Here is a 20,048-nt window from a genome sequence, read left to right as displayed (position 1 = left end):
AGCCCAAAACCTTGGAACCCTGTACCTGCATGAGAGACCTGGAAGAAGTTCTCGGCTCCTGCCTTTGGATAAGCTCAGGCTGTTGTGACCTACAGCCATGGTGTCTGCGGGGAGCAGGTGTAGAGCATGGCCCTTGGCACGGGTTCCGGAGCCCGCCCGCTGGACCAGCAGCCAAGCCCCAACACTGCACCGGGAGGCAGCTTTGGCTGCCACAACAAAGTGCCCAACATGTTCATGAGTTCCAAGCAAAATAAATGAGACGTTCTTCACGTTCCGGCACAGAACCTTCTGGGAAACTACACCGGACAATGGTGCACATTTCCCGACAGCAGAGCTCCGTGGCAGGCGTGTTTGGCTGCTCCCCAGGCCCCTCCCATGCTGCCTGTCTCACACAGCATTGGAACTTCAGCTCGGCACGCATTTTTCCAGCTCCCCTTGCAACAAAGGGAATGGGGTTAGAGCAGTGACAATGTGAACGGGAATGAACGCTAGGTCAGGCCTGCTAGTTAAGGGTCAGTGCAAAGGCTGCTGCTTCGGGTCATGAGACAGAAGATACATGTTAAGGAACACAGTCGGGTTTCAGGGGCTTTTGGAGTGCTTCTGGGGCTCCAAGAAGCAGAAAGAGAGAGAGAGAGAGAGAGAGAGAGAGAGAGCAAGAGAGAGCATTTGCTCATTCACTCCCCAAAGACCCACAGTGGCTGGGTCAGGTCTCCCACAGGCAGTGGCAGAACAACTCCTTGGGCCCTCACAGCCTCCTCCCAGGGGGCCCAGGGCAGGAAGCTGGAGTTCAGAGTGTGGAGTCCCAAGCCAGAGCCAGGGACAAGGAATGCAATACAGGTGTCCTCATGGGCAGCTTACCTCCCAATCCCCGGGGCCAACATTAACTAACTCAGGATGTTGCCAGGCGCTGGCTGAGTTACAGACTATCCAGTGTGTGCCAGGAGGCCGGTCCAGGTGGGTGGCAGCCAGGCCGAAGGGCGCGGCTTCTCTGGTGGTCGCCATCATGGTTCAGCATGGGGCCGGCTGGGCTGTGGCCACCACAGGGGCTGGACTCAGGATTGCAGGCCGTTTGCGCGCGCACTCTCTCCCCCCAAGTGAATTCTCTGCCCTCCTCCTCAGCGTTGACCTTCTGCCATCCAGCTGGACTCAGACAGCATAATAAAAGCCCAAATGGAAAGCAAGAAGCTATTTGCGGCTGAGTTCCCCTCAGGCCCTCCGGGAAGCTGCAGCGTTTATGGCAATTTTGTAAAGCTCAATTTTTCCCAAGTCATTAAGGTTTTTGTTTTTTTTTTTTTTTTAGTTGACTCTATTTTTTTTAATGAGCCTCTTTCCTCACTGAGCTCTTTCCAGTCAGATCCAGGGCCTCTGCCTGGCCCAGGGCAACCCTGCAGCTGCACACTGGCTGAAAATGTGGGTGCCACGGTCCTGCCACAGCTCAGAACCTCCCACACCTTTCCCGGGAAGGCTGGCCAAGCACCTGTCTCCATGGGGGTCCACCTGGAGCCTTACAAGTACATCTTCATGGCCTCGTGTGTGGTGGGGCAGTAGCGGGCCTGGAGCTGGGCCAGCAGCGCCCTGGACGTGGCCTCGAGGCGCGTGCCCTGGCTCTTCTTGTTCCACACGTGCACAGCGTAGGTGGCACTGAGCAGCCGGGTCAGCTCCTCGGGGCTCACCTCCTCAAAGTACTTCCTCCAGTTCTGCCAGGCGATGGGGTAGAAGGCCTCGCGGGGCAGCGCGGTGACACCGTGGCACGCGTGGCTCTCGGCCAGGCTGCGGGTGGAGCACCACTTCTTGAAGACCCGCGTGAGCAGCTGCGGGCCCTGGTGGCCCCAGACCCAGCGGTTGTAATGCGCCACGAAGTCACGCATGCACAGCGCCAGGAAGGAGTGGCCGCGCTCGAAGGCCAGGAAAGCGCCGTTGAGCACGTAGCGGGACTGCGTGCCCAGCGCGTTGCTCAGGTTCCCGAGGCTCCGCAGTACGATGAAGTCCGTGTCCAGGTAGATGCCCCCGAACTTCCAGAGCAGCGCGAGGCGGGAGGCGTCCGACAGCACGGGCAGCAGGTAGGGCTCCCAGCGCCCACGCGCCGCTGCGTACCAGGCGGCCAGGGGCGTGCCTGCGAACAGCTCCTCCAGCTGCAGCGGCAGCAGCTGCACGTTGGGGAAGCAGCCCAGCAGCGAGATGCCCAGGTGCCGGGGCAGGGAGGCGTTGCCCCCGGGCAGCCCCTTCATCAGGACCGCCACGCGGGCCTCGGGGTGGGTTCTGGCCGCCGACTCCACGGAGCACATGAACAGGAAGTTAGGGTTGGTGCGATCTGAGGTCTCCAGGAAGAAGATGTTGGGCGCTGGCGGCAGTCGCGTGGAGCTGCCGGAGGGTGGTGTGGGGAGCTCCAGGGTGGGGCAGGGGACCTCGGCAGGCAGGTTCTGGAACCGTCCCTGGTTCCCTGGCCCTCCCACGACGTGCCAGTAGATCACCACAGAGACCAGGAATGTGAACTTGAAGCTGATGAGGAAGAGGGCGCAGACGCGCTGCCTCGGGGCTCTGGGGAGCAGACGCAGCAGCCAGTCGGGGGGCCTGGACATGGTCTCCCCAGATCCCCGATCACAGCAGGAGCCGCAGGCTCATCTGGAATAGACAAGCACCCCCTCAGGTAGGCGCCAGCACTCCCAGTCCTCCTGCCCTGGGAGTAATGCTTCCCTCCCAGCCCCTGCCTGTGGGTGCGCCAGAGTGCCCAGGCCAGGATCCAGAGTGGGCAATGGCCACTAAGGAGTGTGGCTCCCTGGCCATGCCTGTTGGGGCTGGTCGCTCATGACTTGAGACCCAACTCTTGTACCCCTCAGCTCCACGAGTGGGCTTGGGGCAAACTAAGTAATCTTGAGAATTTTTGCCACAAGGAGGGGGCTCTGGCTGGCATGGGTGTTGGCTCACTCAGGGGGTGCTGAGGCTACTCCAGCCAGTGCGTGGATGCTGCCAGGGCCCCAAAGCTCCCCGGGGGTTTCCTGCCCCCCTGGGTGACTCCAGCACCCACCTCCCAGGGGCTGTGCTTCCCCCAGAGCCCAGTGTAGTGAGGGAAGTGGCAGGGAGGCGGTGCTGAGGTCCAAAACCTTCTCTAACCACGGATCCGCCCTCTCCTGGCCATATGTACTGGGGAGCAGACAGGAGTGGGCCCTGCCCCTGGGGCGGGGCTTTGTGGGGATGTCCAGACTGCAGCTGTCCCTGGACTGTGGGGCCTCAGCTTTCACCTGCAGCATCGGCCTCCAGGCTGTGCACCCCCTATGCCCCATGTCAGTTACCCCCTAAGCCCCACAGCCACCCCCAGGTGGTGACACCTCCCTATCCAGCAGACGCCACACCAGGCACTTCAGAGGTCCCGTACAGCAGGTGGCAGGGCCAGGGCACACAGTCTAGGCCACGCGGCTCTAGCCCTGAGCAGCCCAAGGCATAGAGGCATTCTTGCCACTCCAAGGACCAGGCACGGGGGCATGAGGGGGCAGGGGACTTGGATGCAGCCTGGTGCTAAGACCAGGGAAGGAGGAGTTCCTTCCCTTCCCCCAGGACAGAGACGGCGGCAGAACAGTGCAGAGAGCAGGGGCCCTGGATGGTGTCACTGGCTGCAAACTGACCAGCATGGACAGTGCATGGTGAGGAGCAGGGGTCCCAGCAGGCACAGTGGTTTTCCTGGCTCAGTGGCCAACTTCTTCCACCAGCACACACGTGGGTCCACCGCTCACTTTCGATGCTTGTCGACCCACCTGCAAAAGACGGGCAAGTGTCAGGAGGTACTCGTTTGCCACACCTGCCCTGGGAGCCAGTTTCAGGGTCAGGCCGTGCATGGGGATCCCAGAGGAAGCAAGAATTAGGCAGAGCACTGTCCTCCCTGCCCCCACTGGGCACCCTCAGCCTGGGAGCTGGGTGAAGGAGGAAGCCACTGACTGGCTTCCTGGGGGTGCTGAGTGCCCGGCCTCAGTGCAGGGAGAAGCAAGAGGCCGTGGGGCTCTGATCTCCCCAGGGCTGGCCTGCGGGGGTCGTCAACGCTGGCACACAGGACAGAGTGCACATCTCCTTATCACCCATTCACACTCCAGGCAGCCGGAAGGGACGCTGGGGGTCAGGGGCCAGGTGAGCTTCAGGGCTGTGAGGGACAGAGCTGTGGTATAAACCTGCCATCCCATCTTTCTCCAGCAAGGAGAGGAGTTACTTTGGTCCTGAGTGTTTGTAACCCGACATGCACCACACTGGGCAGCGGATGAACAGCCCACGCCCCTCCCTGGCCATCGGGGGCACCACGGCGTGGCTGGGATCTGACTCCATCACAATTCAGGGGCTGGGGGAGACAGTGGGAGGTGAGCTGTGTTGCCAACACCCACTCCTGACCACGGTTGGGGGTGCCAGCCTTGGGTGGAGCTATATTTGGTGTCAGAGCCCAAGACCCAGGAATAGAAACTGCACAGGGCTGGGCACACGTGACTTCAGGCCCAAAGTATGTTCCGGCCTCACTCCCTTCTCCTCCCTCACAATGCAGGCCGTGCCTTGGCCCGCATCTGCCGAGGCTGGCACACAGCTGTTTCCGCCTCTAGGCCTGTGCCGCTGTGGTTACTGCCCTGCCCTGGGATGCCCACGGCTCCCACCATCAGCCCCATACGTGATCACAGGGAGGGGAGGGCTGAGCAGAATGGGCTGGCGGAGACAGAAGGCCAGGGCTCAGCTCTGACCCCTGTGGGCCTGGCCCTCAGCCCAGGTGTGACAGCCCTTCGTGTCCTCCCCGTTACCCCTGGCTCCGAGCAGAGGAACCACTGCTCAGCCCAGCACTGGCTGAATCTGACCCTACAGAACCATGCTGGCCACCGCCTCCTGGCAGAGCTGGCCCCTGGAGACCTCAAAGGGGTCAGTGAGACTCAGCTGAAGTCCCATTCCTGCCCCTGTGCAGGCTCAGGGTGGGAACAGGGTAGACCTTGGGCCAAACTCCTGAGAGAGCACCCCACGGCTGCCCAGCAGGTGCCCACGGACGTGGTGGCTCAGCACAGACTTGGGGGGAGGGTGTCTCTGAGGGGGCTGGGGAGAGGGACACTCAGGGTCACTCAGGAGGGACACTCAGGCCAGGACACAGCACAGGCAGGGCTGGTCCCTGTACCTCCATCTTGGTTCCTACCCCAGGCTCTTCCCACCCCTCGGCTCCTCACCCCCTCACTTTTGCTTCTAAGAACTGAATCAGATGCCCTCCCCACCCACCTGCACCTGTGTGTGTGTGCCTGTGTGTGCCTGTGTATATCCTGTGTGCATCTGTATGTGTGCCTGTGTGTGTCTGTGTGAACCTGTATTGATGCTTTAGTTCCAGAACCCAGAGATCCCCTTAGGTGTAAGCAAGGACCACCAGGGCACTCACTCCAGCTGTCCCCCGCTCTCCTCCCCTATCACTCAGGGCACAAGTACCCACATTGTTTCAGCCTGGGGAGTGTGAGCGGCCCCCACGGGAAGGGAGCATCATATGGAGGGCTGCTTCCGAGCTGGGCTTACCAGGCCAGAACCAAGCAGGCGGTGGCCAGCTGCTGGGAGCAGGTTCTCACACACAGGACTGCCGGGGGCAGGGCCGGGTTTCCCACTGCGCGAGGCGGCAGCTGCGAGGCGAGCCCTCCCCCTCCCACCCACATCTGTAGAACATCACTGAGATGCAGGGCAAAGAGGGAACAAATTGTAGCTGAAGCTTTAGGGAGACCAGCAGGAGAGCCGGACCCAAAACCCTGGCTCCAGGTACATGTGGCCCAAAGCACTTGCAACCCCAGGGAGGGCAGGCAGGTGGGGAGAACAGGGGCCCAGCAGTGTGCCAGCAGTAGAAGATTCCAGAAAACCTCCCTTTCAAAGGCAAGAGGACACAGGGTGGGGTGCTGTGGCTGCATGAAGCAGGAGGGCTCACGCTGCACACAGGAGGCCCTGAGAGACCACGGCAAGCATACAGGGCAGGGCCAGGTTTTAAAGAACTGCTTGATGGCCAGCACCGGCATTGGTTCAAGTCCCAGCTGCTCCACTTCCCATCCAGCTCCCTGATAATGTGCCTGGGAAAGCAGTAGAGAATGGCCCAATGCCTTGGGGACCCTGCACCTACATAGAAGACACAGTAAAGTCTCCTGACTTCAGCCTGACTCAGCCCTGGCCACTGCAGCCATTTGGGGAGTGAACCAGGGGATGGAAGGTCTCCCTGTAACTCTGCTTTTCAAATAAATAAATCTATTTTAAAAGGCACATCCCATCACCATAGCAACAGAGGAAGGAGGTTTTATTTTTTCAGCAGAGACGCCACCCAGACGCCTATCCTGGCCTCTCTCCCAATTTCCACCAACACCTCCTGCTGGTCACCGGTCCAGGAAAATCCAGCTCATTCCAATATGGGAAAAGGACTAAAATGGAAAGGGAGGAAGGAGCAACAGGACTCATAGACGCCTCCCTGTGAAGCCATCGCCACAGAGAAGACCAAGGTCTGATGCAAAATCACGGCATGCACTGGAAAGTGAAGACGCTGGCACAGACGGGGTGAGGGCAAGTGGGGACAAAGCAGGAGCCGAGGCACGGGGGAGGGAAGGCTGCACAGCGCAGGCTGCTTGGAGCACGGACAAGAGCGGACTCCACCTTCATGCAGCTGGGAGACGGAGAGCATCAGACATGCGAACAGCACCCACGGCACCAGAGAGACGAAAGGCTAAGGAAGGAGAGACTCATGAAGACAGGCAGGGGTCCCACGTTGTGGCGTAGCGGCCAAAACTCCCGCCTGCAATGCTGGAATCCCACATGGGCACCGACTCGCATCTGACTGCTCCAGTTCCCATCCAGCTACTTGTTAATGTACCTGGGGGAGAGCAGCGCAGGATGGTCCAAGTGCTTGTGGTTGTGCAACCACATGAGAGACCCTGGCTTCATGCTCTCCCAGCTCATCGTTGGGACCATCTGGGGAGTGAGCCAGCAGCTGGAATATCTCTCTCCCTTTCTTTCTCTGTAACTCTGACTTTTCAATACAATAAATAAACCTGTTTTCAGGTGTGGTGACCAGCTCCTAAGTCCTGGGCAGTGCTGGGTGCCTGCCTCTGGGATGGGCGATCTGGACCGAGAGCCTGGGTCTCAGCCCCGGCCAGGGCCATGGTTAATATCTCGGAACTGCATCAGCGGACGGGGCTACTCTCTTGCTCTGGATTGCCCCCCCCCCCCTTCTGTCTGCCTTCTTCCATCTCCTGTAACACTAGTGAAAGGCAGTGACAGAGACGAGAGCTTCCGTCTCCTGCTCACTCTCCACATGGTTCAACAGCCAGGTCAGAGCCAACCTGAAGCCACTAGCCAGGAACACCTCCTACGTGCCCCCATAGGCGGAGGGACCCCAGTCCTTGAGCCACCACCTGCTGCCCCCTACGGCTTTCTGCCTCCAGTAGAATGTGAAAACTTGTAAAGAGGATTTGTGAGTCCCCGAAGCAGCTGAGTAAATGTTTAAAATGACAGCTCAGGGGGTCACTCCTGAAATCAGGGGAGACTCAGGGGATCACCCTTGATTTTTTTTTTTAAAGATTATTATTTTTATTACAGCCAGATATACACAGAGGAGGAGAGACAGAGAGGGAGATCCTCTTTAAAAACCGCATGTTAGGAGCCACAGACTTATGGGCCTTAGACTTGGCCTACCTGACAGCCTGTTGCAATGCAAAAGCCTGTAAGCAGGGCTACAGCAAGCAGGATATTAGGCCAAAACATCCTCTGTAGAGCAAGCAGAATAGAACCTCCACCCTTGTTCCTGTTCAAATAATTAGTTCCTCCCCTGTTTCAATATAGCTGATTAGTTCCTTCCCTGCTTCAGTGAAGATAATTACTCCCAGGAAACCCCTCACTTTCTCCCCCTCCCCTAGAGAAGAAGGTATATATATGAGGAGTAAAAAATAAAGAGAGAGGCACTCTTTTCCACCAAGTACGAGTGTCCGTGTGTTTCTTGGGCCAGCAGCCCGGGGCTACTAGCCCGGCATTCCCAGTCCACCCTCAGGGTTTGAGCGTCGTGTCCTGCAGGTCGGGACAACCGCAGACGTTACAAACACGGCAGAAACAACACAGCAGCACAGAACTGCCAGAAGCAAGCTTACTGGTTGGGTTGTATTCCTAGGGGGTCACAGGCCCCCAAACATCAGACAGCGGAAGTTGAAGCATAGGTTAAACACCAAGACACAGGCAGCCAGGTCAACCCACCTCCCTGTGGCCTCCGTTCATCAGAGACATCATCACACTCTGTGCCTGGAAAATGCTACAATTCAACTCTGAAACTTTGTGTTTTCGTGTGGAATTATATCCTAAAAGAAACCTTAGTTCACCCCACACTCACCCGCGTTCACACATGCAGCAGGAAGATAAACCAGGTAGGTAATCATGCTGGGACTACTCCCTGGACCTACAACCAGTGCCCAGGGCCCAGTGGACGCAGTAATTCTTTTCCTGCTTTTTAAAAAGATTTCTTTGCATCTTAAAGTCAGAGTTACAGAGAGCAAGCATGCTCGTCCAGCCACTGGTTCACTCCCCAAACGGTCGCAGTTGCTTGGGCTGTATCACGCTGAAGCAGAGAGCTAGAACTGCGACGGGGTCTCTGGGGCGGGCGCAGCAGCTCCATCACTGCCAGTTCCCTGAGTCACTTATTTTTTTTTTTAAGATTTATTTATTTTATTACAAAGTCAGATATACAGAGAGGAGGAGAGACAGAGAGGAATATCCTCCGTCCGATGATTCACTCCCCAAGTGAGTCGCAACAGGCTGGTGCTGTGCCGATCCGAAGCTGGGAACCAGAACCTCTTCCGGGTCTCCCATGTGGGTGCAGTGTCCCAAGGCTTTGGGCCGTCCTCGACTGCTTTCCCAGGCCACAAACAGGGAGCTGGATGGGAAGTGGAGCTGCCGGGATTAGAACCGGCGCCCATATGGGATCCCAGTGCGTCCAAGGCGAGGACTTTAGCCGCTAGGCCACGCCGCTGGGCCCGAGTCACTTATTTTTAAGAAGAGATTTTTATATTAGATTCCAAACAATGCCAAGTCTGCATTGCATTCAGGAGAGGTATCTCAGGCAAAGGGATGAAAACAGGTAAAAGTAGAAGAGGGCGGGGCTTGGTTATGGCCCAGCCCATCTCTGAGGTCGCCTGGGGAAAGCGGAAGCGCCTCCCCTTGCCTAACCATCATTTTCTTTTCTTCCCTTTTTTTTTAAAGATTTTTTTTTTTATTGGAAAAAGAAATATAGACACATAGAGAGGAGGAGAGACAGAGAGGAAGATCTTCCGTCTGATGATTCACCCCCCAAGTGAGCCGCAATGACTGGAGCTGAGCCATTCCTAAGCCTGGAGCCAGGAGTTGCTTCTGGGTCTGTCACATGGATGCAGGCTCCCAAGGCTTTGGGCCGTCCTCGAATGCCCTCCCAGGCCACAAGCAGGGAGCTGCATGGGAAGCGGATTTATTTATTTTTATTGGAAAGGCAGATCTACAGAGAGAAGAAGAGATAGAGAGAAAGATATTCTATCTGCTGGTTCACTTCCCAAGTGGCTGCAATCGCCAGAGCTCAACTGATCCGAAGCTAGGAGCTTCTTCTGGGTCTTCCACATGGGTGCAGGGTCCCAAGGCTTTGGGCCGTCCTCTACTGCTTTCCCAGGCCATAGCAGGGAGCTGGATGGGAAGTGGAGCTGCCAGGACATGAACCGACACCCATATGGGATCCTGGCACATGCAAGGTGTGGACTTTAGCCACTTGGCTGTCATGTTGGGCCCTATTTTCACATTTTAATTTATTTATTTGAGAGAGAAAGCTTACTCCCCAAGTGACCATGGTAACCAAGATGCGGCTGAGGCCGAAGCAGGAGCCTGTAGCCGCATCAGGGTCTACCAGTGCGGGTCGCAGGAAGCCAACCACCTGAGCCATTGCTACTGCATCCGGGTCTGCACTGGCAGGCAGCTGGTGCCAGGAGCCAGAGGTGGGGACAGAACCCTGGCCCTCTGGCATGGGAGAGAGATGTCTTAGCCATTAGGCCAAAAGCCCACCTGGACAAGGTATTTTTAGAGCCAATTTCAGCAAACCCTCCAATAATGGATCACTTCAAAATCATTTAGCAGCAAAATCTAGGAAGAAAAAAATGTGAATTTAAAGTTAACACAGAATGGGCCCAGAGGCGTGGCCTAGCGGCTAAAGTCCTCACCTTGAAAGCCCCGGGATCCCATATGGGCGCCGGTTCTAATCCCCGCAGCCCCGCTTCCCATCCAGCTCCCTGCTTGTGGCCTGGGAAAGCAGTTGAGGACGGCCCAATGCATTGGGACACTGCACCCGTGTGGGAGACCTGGAAGAAGTTCCTGGATCCTGGCTTCGGATCGGCATAGCATTGGCCGTTGCACTCACTTGGGGAGTGAATCATCGGAAGGAAGATCTTCCTCTCTGTCTCTCCTCCTCTCTGTGTATCTGACTTTCCAATAAAAATAAAAAACTAAATCTTAAAAAAAAGTGTAACACAGAAATTAAGACCTCACAAAGATTCCTAACGTGCAATCTGACAAATCTGCCTTGTGAGTGAGAATTATTGAAAACATCGTGGATAAAATAGAAACAAGAAGAATTCAGCAGAACATTGAAAGAACAGAGCACGCAAACCAGATTGGACTTATTCCAGAACAAAGACGATTCAATCACAGGAAATCATGGCCACTTTGCTGCATATTCACAGATCTACGCAGAAAGAACACCTACCAACCAGGCCTTAGGACCCAAAACGCACTCACCAAGCAGCCAGCTCTTGTTGGTGAACTAGGAATCCATGCATGATGATTCCTTAACAAAAAACACAGACCACCTAATTCCCTCCCTGCCCCAGCACTGCCACTGCCTTGGAGAAGCGTGCACACCTTGCCGTCCCTGCATAACAGGAACTAGAGGTATGAAAAGGAAAAACAAACAGAACCATTATTCTTTTCATGCAACACCATCACAGACCTGAGAAAGTTAAACAAAACAAAACAACAACAAAAAACCCCACTACCAAAAACCTAGAAATCACACCAGAGGGGCGGCCCTGTGGTGTCGCAGGCTCAGCATTCCTCCCCAGAGCGCTGGCCCAAGTCCCGGCTGCTCCAGTTCTGATCCCGCTCCCTGCCAATGTGCCGGGAAGCAGCAGAGGACAGCCTGAGTGGACAGGCTCCTGCCCCTTACTGCAGCAACCTGGATGGCTTTGCCCTGCCCAGTCCACACCATTTGTGGGGAGTGAACCAGGGAATGGAAAAATCCCTGTCTTTGCTGTGTCTCTCCCTCCTCCTCCATCATGCTGTTCTTCAAAGAAATATGTAAATAATAATACAAGAATTCTAGAAGGCAGTAGAACACACATGCGTATACACAAATGATGAGCAGCCAGCAGGCATCTGAAGAAGAAATGAACTAGAAAATCCTTCTTTTAATAACAAGGACCATAACCTTAGGATGCAGGTGAACAGAAGGTGCTTACAGTCTGTGAGCAAAACTGAGGAGCCCGGGGGTCAGGGGCCACGAGGTCAAACCTGACCAATGGAAAGGCACCCTGTCTGTGCCTGGGACGCTGCCGCCCCAACAGCGTCTGCTCCCTGGGATTGTGGCATCGGGCAAAGCTGGCTCAAGAGTGGATGTGGAAAAACAAACAGCTCAGAACACACAATGGAGGCCTGGCAGTGCCTTTGGAGCTTGAAACACCCCACCAAAAAGAGTCAGCCTAGGAACCAGGGTGACATGAGGCAGCATCCACAAGTAACGCGGCAACACTGGCCCCTTGGCCTCAGCGAGCCCCCAAAAGACGCCTGAAGACAGAAACCAGGAAGGGCAAGAGGAAGAGACCCGATTACCTAGAAGAGAAAGAAGCAAAACTTGTCCTTGGGCCCGGCGGTGTGGCCTAGCGGCTAAAGTCCTCTCCTTGAACACGCCCAGGATCCCATATGGCCGCCGGTTCTAATCCCGGCAGCTCCACTTCCCATCCAGCTCCCTGCTTTGTGGCCTGGGAAGGCAGTCAAGGATGGCGCAATGCCTTGGGACCCTCCACCCGCGTGGGAGACCCAGAAGAGGTTCCAGATTCCCGGCTTCGGATTGACGCAGCACCGGCCTTAGTGGCTCACTTGGGGAGTGAATCATTGGATGGAAGATCTTCCTCTCTGTCTCTCCTCCTCTCTGTATATCTGACTTTGTAATAAAAATAAATAAATCTTAAAAAAAAAAAAAAAAACTTGTCCAAGCACCACCCAGAAAGCCAGCATGGAACGACCCATGGACACCGCCTGACCTGTGGACACTCCCAGAAAGAGACCAACACCCTGAAGGAGGCTGCCAGTGGAAGGCTTTAGGACCCGCCTCCCACATCCAAGTACCTGGGAACCCATTCTACCTCCTCTTCCATTCAACTTCCTGCTAACGCCCCTGGGAGGCAGCAGATGCCGGCCCCAGTGGTTGGGACACTGTTGCCCACGTGGGAGACCCAGGAACAGTTCCAAGCTGCTGACTTTGGCCTGGCTTGGCCCTGGTTTTTGCAGTTGCTTAGGGAGTAAGCCAGTGGACTGGACAATCACTCTGTCACTATACCTTTCCAACAGATAAATCTTTTTTTAGAAAAAGTGGGCCAATGACTGCTTACACACATACAAAATGTGATACTTAAATAAGTAAACAGGAGGCCGGCACCAGGGCATAGCTGGCAAGGCCTCCACCTGCAGGGTCGGCATCCCACATGGGCACCTGTTCACATCTCATCTGCTCCACTTCCCGTCCAGCTCCTTGTTAATGTGCCTGGGAAAGCAGCGGAAGATGGCTTAAGTGCCTGGGCACCTGCACCCATGTGGGAGACCCAGAAGAGGCTCCTGGTTCCTGACTTCAGCTTGGCCCAACCCTGGCTGTGGCAACCATTTGGTGAGTAAACCAATGGATGGAAGTTCCCTCCCTCTGTCTTTCCTTCCCTGCAATTAGTCCTTCAATAAATAAATACATCTCTAAAAATAAAAGACAAGTAGGCAAGATCAGGAATGTTTGTGCAAGTAGAGAAATACACTCAAACACTGATAGCGTCTCTCACCTGGCAGACCAGCAAGACCCCGGACGCTCATGAGCAAGTGCCTGGTTCTGGCACCCACGGGAGGGCAGGCCCAGCACCACCCCTCGGCCAGGGAGACCCAGTCCACGGCAGCTCTGGGAACACAGAGGCGGCCACCCTTCCTGCCGGCAATCCCAATGTGGCCACCGTTCTCGGCTGGGACACCATCAAGTCACAGAGTTGTTCAAAGGCGAAAAGGATCTGAACAGTAAAGGGCTTATCCTAGCATCAGACGGACGCTGCTACCATGGAAAAAGTCACCGCCTGAGAGCCAGGGACCAAGGCCCTGGTACGTTATATATTGTGAGCCCACCAAGACACACAGTAGATACTCAACACACATGTAAAAAAAAAATATATATATATATATATTTGAAAGACAATGTTGGAGAGAGATCTTCCATCCCCTGACTCACTCCCTAAATAACCACAACTGCTGGGGCTAGAGCCAGGAGCCAGGAACTCCATCCGGGTCTCCCACGTAGGGGGCCCAAGCACTTGGGTCACCTGCTGTCGCTTTCCCAGGCACATTAGCAGGGGTTTGGATCACAAGTGGAACAGCTTTGACTTGAACTGACACTGCAGGGGGAGAGGGCGATTTAACCTGCTAAGCCGCCATGATGTCGGCCCTCCAATGCAGACCATAACTGGGAGGACTTTGAGCAGAGTGAGGCTGCTGTGGGATTATATCAGCCTGCTTTCAGTTTTACAAGACCAGCCTGCAGCAAGCCTGGCCCATGTCCATCCGTCTTGGCTTCTGCTTCCAGGAACCCCTAGCCCAGTGTCCTCTCTGGCCAGGTCCCCACCCTACAACATGCCGAGGCCTCCTGGGCACATCCCCTCGCCTGGCCACCAAACATTCCATACCAGGGGAGCCCAGCTACATTCTGCCTCGGTCCCAGCCCCCCAGTGCTGCAGGTGTCCATCCCTCCCCCCGCTCCCTGTCGCTCTGCCACCGCACTTGGAGGAGTGGCCACACACCCACAAGAGTGGCCACACACCCAGAAAGCACTGTGACTTCTCATATGTCCTTCCCCACCCTCACCTTGGCTTCAAGTCTGTCCCGTGGGGCCATCTCACACATGAGAAAACTGAGGTGCACAGAAGGGGAGCAGGATATGTCTGCCCCCAGTCCCAGCCCACTCACTTCATGGTCTGTGCTGCCCTGGGACAGCAGAGCAGGCCACCACAGGGAGTGACCAAGGTGCTCCCTGCACATGTGCCCGTGGGCACCTTGGAAGTGAGCCTAGCTTGCATAGCACTCTCCCTGCACCCAGAACTGTGGCACAGACCCTCGGCCCGGGAAGGACAGGTGTACCTGGGGTGCTGGACCAGAGCCCCATGCTGCCCCACTCCCAACCCACACTATGAACTGCATCAACATCAGGGCAGGCCTGGGGTACAAGGCATGAGGCGTGCAGCTACGCTGTGAGACTCGCACCTTTAAAAGTGGCCACGGACACTGGGCCCTGTCCCCCCAAGCTTACCAGGCCCTGGGTACCTGGAGTGGTTGTGGCACAACTTGCCTTCATCCACAATGCCCTCGGCCGCTGCCAGGATCCTCTTGCCACCCATATGCAAGGCAGCAGCCAGTAGTCTGCCTCCGTGCCATGGGGGTCGGAGCCCCAGCCAGAGGAGGGCGAGCCCTGTGCCAGACTCACACCTTTGAGGATGATGGGAGCCGGGGCATTCCCACCAGTGACTGGACTGGGGGCCTTGGCAGCATCACATGCCCGTGGACTGTGGCACTGCTGCTCACACTGGCTGGTTCCTTCCAGTCCTTTCCGGCTGCCTCCGGCCGGAGACACAGCCCATCATGCACATTTGTTTAATTTTTCACTCAGCAGCACACTGAGCCCTGCGGTTCTAGAATCAGATGCCCATGGTGGCTGCACAACTGTATACCTATCCTAACAGTTACCAACTGTATACATGACAGCTATGCCTGGCCAAGGTCGTGGGAAAGCACAGCCAGGTCTCCAACAAGGATGTAATCCACCTGGGACAGAAAACGCTAGAAAAAACAAACCCCACAAGTGTCTGCATGAACCTTGAGCAGAATTCCTCCCTCTGGAAACAGCACAGCCTGAGGACCAGGGAGAGGGTGTTTACACTGAGAGTCAGAAAGATGTGTGTGAACCCAGTGTAATGGCTCAGTTAGCTAACCCTCCCATTGTGGGCATCGGGATCCCACATGGGTGCTGGTTCACGGCTTGGCTGCTCCACTTTCCTTCCAGCTCCCTGCTTGTGGTCTAGAAAAGGCCCATAGGGCTCGGCAGCGTGGCCTAGTGGCTAAGGTCCTCGCCTTGATCCCATATGGCCGCTGGTTCTAATCCCGGCAGCTCCACTTCCTCTCTATCTCTCCTCCTCTCAGTATATCTGACTTTGTAATGAAAATTTTAAAAAAAGTCTTAAAAAAAAAAAAAGAAAAGAAAAGAAAATGCCCATAGCCTTGGCAAACCCTGCACTCACGTGGGAGACCTGGAGGAGGCTCCTGGCTCCTGGCTTCGGATTGACTCAGACCCAGCCATTGTGGCCTCTTGGGAAGTGAACCAGCAGATGGAAAATTTTCCTCTCTGCCCTTTCAATTAAAAGAAATGATTTTTAAAGGATGTGTGTGTGTGTGCATGGGCTCTAGCACCTCCTCATGCAAGGACCTCAGCATTGGCAGGGGTCGCAGCAGGCAGGTGGGGGGTGGGGTGGGGACATAGCCAGGTCCTTTCCCACCCTGACCTCTGGCCTCCTGCTGCTTTAGGACACAAAGCCCTGGTGGCCATCCTGCAGGTCTCAGCGCTCAGGTCTTGGGCCTTTAGTGACCAGAGGTGCCAAGTGCTCAGGGCACAACCCATCCCTGCAGGGGCACCAGGGGTCATCTCCGTCACTTCAGGACACACTGCATCTCAGCGGCCAACACACCTGCAGGGTGGTGCTGTTGCTGGCTGGGCCACTTGCTGAGGCCACGGGCTGACACCCAGGCCCCACCACAGCCCGCCAGGCTGCTTCTGTGGCCGTCCACGCATGGAGTGACCTAGTGACCACACTGCCAGGCCCTCTTCAGACCCGTGACAGTCCAGGAGTGAAGAGACACAGGTGTGGCCGGCAAGAGGCAGAGCTTTGCTCACGAAGGGGTTGCCTGTGGTTGAATTTCATTCCCTCGGGGACTGCACAGGGCCAGGGACCCAGGCTCCCCGGCCCCACCCCATCTGTTTTTCCATCTGCAAAATGGGAGTAACAGCACAGGCTGGCCGCCAGGGTTAGAGGACCAGAAGACAGCAAAGTGGTGCACGGGCTAAAGGACCCCGACTCCAGGTGGCCAACTGGGGGTGCGGATGGGGATTGGGCCTCAGCCTACTCAGAGATCCAGATGCCCACGGACCATTTCCAGGTCACTCTGCCTGCCAGCTCACACTGCACCGCACAGGCGTGACCCCAGCAGGCTGTGACACTCACAGTAGGCGAGGTTGTGAACATAGGGCAGGTGTGTGGGCAGCGGCCAGGAAGAGAAGGGGTCCCCTCCTCCCCTAGGTCTTACCACCAGAAGCTCCGATTCCCGATTCCCGCTCATCCACCCTCGGGAGTTGCCCGTAGGCAGACTAGGATGGCAGCTGGCAGGGGGGATGCCAGCTTGCCTGGCAGCAGCAAGAGCCATCAGCTCACGGCTGCCCACAAGGCAGGATCAGAGGGACAGCCACTCCTTAGGACGAGCAGGGCACATGGGCAGAGCCTACCTGGAAGCCTTCTCTCATTGCCGTCTGACCCTGGACCTGGAGCGTCCCCTCCCTTCAAGTTCTGGCCATGGGAGTGTCTGCACCTGCTCCCAGCCAGGGCAGAGGGAGGAAACAGGGGTAAACAGCGCAGCCTGGCACCCAGGGAGCTGCACTCTCCCCTGGCAGGTCTCCAGGCCCTCCCTCTTCAGTCCTCATCAGCCATGAAGGTCCAGGGGGTGGGGGCAGGGGGGATGGACGGGGGCTGCTCTGCCCTGCACCCCCACCCCTGCTCAGCCCTGCCCTTCCTGTCCCAGGCTGCCTCTTTTCCATCAGCTCATAAATGCAGCCAAATCACCCTCATCAAAAAGCACACAGAGGAAGCCAAAGAAAAAAAAGTGCTGCTCAAATACACACACACACCCCAGCAGCAAAACAAAAAGCTACCCCGGGAGGAGATTGCATTCACCAAGGGGGGCCTGGAACAAAGACCTGCCCAGGAATAAATGGCTAAGCACCAAACAGCCTGGGCCCAGCAGGACATTTCATTTCCAGGAAGTCACAAGGAACCAGCCGTGGGGGCCCCAGGGTCACGGCTCTGGAGAGCTATTCCACAAGTGCCGGGCTAGCTCCTTCCCAGGGAAAACCTGAATGTTAGCAGAAGTCCACTGAACACCCAACAGGATGGAAAAGATCAAAAAATATTTGTGGGTAATGGGGGATGCTCAAGAAATCATGTTAATTGGTTCTCAATTATGTGAATGCATTTTTTAAAATAAAAGTTTGGCCCAAAAGGGAACATTGCAACAACAGTTGGCTTAGATTCATGGATAGATGCACGTGGTCCTGGAATTTCCCCCAAGAGCTAACACCTAGAAAGAGGGGGGCGGTGAGGGGGGGGCGGTGAGGGAGGGGGCGGTGAGGAGGGGGCGGTGAGGGAGCCGGGCATGGGGGGGCGGTGAGGGGGGCGGTGGAGGGGGCGGTGAGGGAGCCGGGCATGGGGGGGCGGTGGAGGGGGCGGTGAGGGAGCCGGGCATGGGGGGGCGGTGAGGGAGGGGGCGGTGAGGGGGGACGGTGAGGGAGGGGGCAGTGAGGGAGCCGGGCATGGGGGGGCGGTGAGGGGGGCGGTGAGGGAGGGGGCGGTGGGGAGGGGGCGGTGAGGAGGGGGCGGGGAGGGGGGCGGGGAGGAGGGGGCGGGGAGGGAGCCGGGCATGGGGGGGCGGTGAGGAGGGGGCAGTGAGGGAGCCGGGCATGGGGGGCCCAGCTGGTGATGCAGCCACACCAATGTCACCACCTTTGGTGCCAGCACCCTTGGTTGCACTGGGAGACTGGTCTGGAGGGAACGCCCCTCTGCCATTAACCCAGAGGCTACAGGGCCCCCATTGCTGCTGCACAGGTTGAACACACTTATTGGGAGGGTGCGGGTTTGGGAGTCCGTCCTGCACCCAGCTGTCCCAGCAGACCAACCAACAAGATCTCACCTGCCCTTGGCCTTTCCCTTCCCTGGGTGTTTGGCCTTCGGTTTGAGGACCCCCTTTTAGGAGACCTCAGGCACAGGAATACGGGGCTCGGGGGCGGCACAAGCTGGAAATGGCCTGTCAGTCCTGCAGGGGGACCTGGCCTGGGGCTGCACTCCACCAATACTTTGTGAGGTGACAGAAAAGGCAGCCCTGCAGACCGGGTGGCCAGGTCACCTTTGGCCCCAGGTGCTCCAGGGCCTGGAGGGGCTGAATGGGTCACGGGGAGGGGAGGGGGCAGGCAGCAGCGGTGTCCGGTGGGGGTGGGGTGAGGCCCGGAGGCAGATCTTTAACCCCTCTCAGCCAGAGGCGCAGCTGCTAGTGTCCTGCAGGAGTGTGGGGAGGGGGTCACTCCAGGGCCGGACGATGAAAACGAAGCAAGCAGGCTGCCCCAGACCCCAGTCTGACCACTCGGACCCCAGTCGTTGCGGTCTGGGCCCCCCGTTCCCGCTCCAGATCCGACTCAGGTGATCGGTCTTGGCAAGGATCCCAGCGCTGGCGCCTGCAGCCGGCATCCCCCTCCAGCGCTGCGCCCACACCGGGCAGCGCTGGACCCGGCCCCTCGCCCTAGGCCCTCACGTCCCGGCCCCCGCGTGGCCCGGGCTCCAGCCGTTCCAGGGTCCCAGGGCGGGCGCGCCCTCCCTCGCAGGCCGGGGCAGCTAGCAGCAGCCCACTTCGGGCGCCCCCTAACAGGTGGCGTGGGGCCGGGGCGGCGGCCGGGCTCTCCAGCCGCCCCCTTCCTTCTCGGGGAGCCCTCCTCCTCTCCACCTGAGCGCGGGCGCCCCGGGACCCCTGCTGAGTCCCTGCCCGCGCGGCCCCTCGTACCTCCGGCTCCCGCGGCGGCGGACAGCGGACAGCCGAGCAGGGCGGGCGGCGCCGGCGGGCGGGGCGCAGCTCGGCTGGTCCAGGGCGGGGTCAGTGCAGCCCCGCCCGCTTGGTCTCACAGGATCCCCCACCGCTGAACCAGGGACTCAGGGGTCCTCACCGCCGCTCGTGTGCTAGCCCTCGGACCAGCAGGGGTGCAAGCTCCCGGTGCTGCCCTGCCGTTTGCATCAAAAGTTGGCAAGCCCATTTCACAGATGCGCATACTGAGGCTCAGAGTGGCTAATTCGAATGTTCTGTGCTGTCCGCCCCAGGATCCTGAACAGCTGTGGCCTGGCCGAGAGCTTGACCTGCCTCGCCTGGGTTTGCCGCCCCTGGTCAGCTGCATTTTCCCATCAGGCATCATCACCTCCTGGCCTGGGGACTCCCAGGCCTCTAAGGGCCCAGCAGGACCATGGTAGGTGTCCAGAGCTTCTGCTGGGAACACAGCAGCCACCAGCACCTTCTCCCTTGTCCACAGGACACTGGCCCTCCAGCAGACACCCACCCTGCCGTCCTTCCTGGGGGAAGCTCGGTTCAGTGGCAGGTGAGTGGTCCATGTTAAAATTCCAACGTGGTGAAGGCCACATCCCGCATGTGAGCACCTGGTCCCTCTGCTCCCGATCCAGCTCCCTGCTCCCGTGCCTGGGAGGGCAGCAGGTGATGCTGTCGACCAGGGTGCTGGGTGACCCAGATGGAGTTCACTGGAGACGCTGACTCTGATGACCCCTTCCGGTCCAGCTGCCAGGGCTGGAAACCTCATAAATCTGCAGCCTCCCCAAGACCCCTTTGCGGCAGGCCCGTAGCCCTCCCCACCCCAAAGCCACCAGATGGGCCCTTCCTGACCGGGGGCTGGCCAAGCTCTCTCCTCGCGTCTCTCACTTCCT

General features: G+C 57.7%; 1 protein-coding gene across 1 annotated transcript; it reads right to left on the bottom strand.

The window, feature by feature from the left end:
- Window positions 1-1,346: 1,346 nt before the first annotated feature.
- A4GALT (alpha 1,4-galactosyltransferase (P blood group)) lies at window positions 1,347-19,172 on the bottom strand. Its single transcript, XM_004589451.2, has 3 exons — window positions 19,126-19,172; window positions 3,621-3,749; window positions 1,347-2,622 (listed from the first exon to the last, which is right to left on the bottom strand). Exon 3 carries the CDS (start codon window positions 2,577-2,579, stop codon window positions 1,506-1,508), a length of 1,074 nt encoding a protein of 357 aa, XP_004589508.2. The 5' UTR covers window positions 2,580-2,622; window positions 3,621-3,749; window positions 19,126-19,172; the 3' UTR covers window positions 1,347-1,505.
- Between the last annotated feature and the right edge of the window lie 876 nt (window positions 19,173-20,048).

Source organism: Ochotona princeps, chromosome 15 (genome assembly GCF_030435755.1).
Source record: "Ochotona princeps isolate mOchPri1 chromosome 15, mOchPri1.hap1, whole genome shotgun sequence".
Classification (NCBI taxonomy): domain Eukaryota; kingdom Metazoa; phylum Chordata; class Mammalia; order Lagomorpha; family Ochotonidae; genus Ochotona; species Ochotona princeps.
Note: the sequence above shows the minus strand (reverse complement) of the source record. Positions and strands in the feature narration are given on the sequence as shown.

What these genes read in the sequence shown, in the direction of transcription:
- A4GALT (XM_004589451.2), bottom strand. Translation starts at nt 2,579, where the DNA reads ATGTCCAGGCCCCCCGACTGGCTGCTGCGTCTGCTCCCCAGAGCCCCG.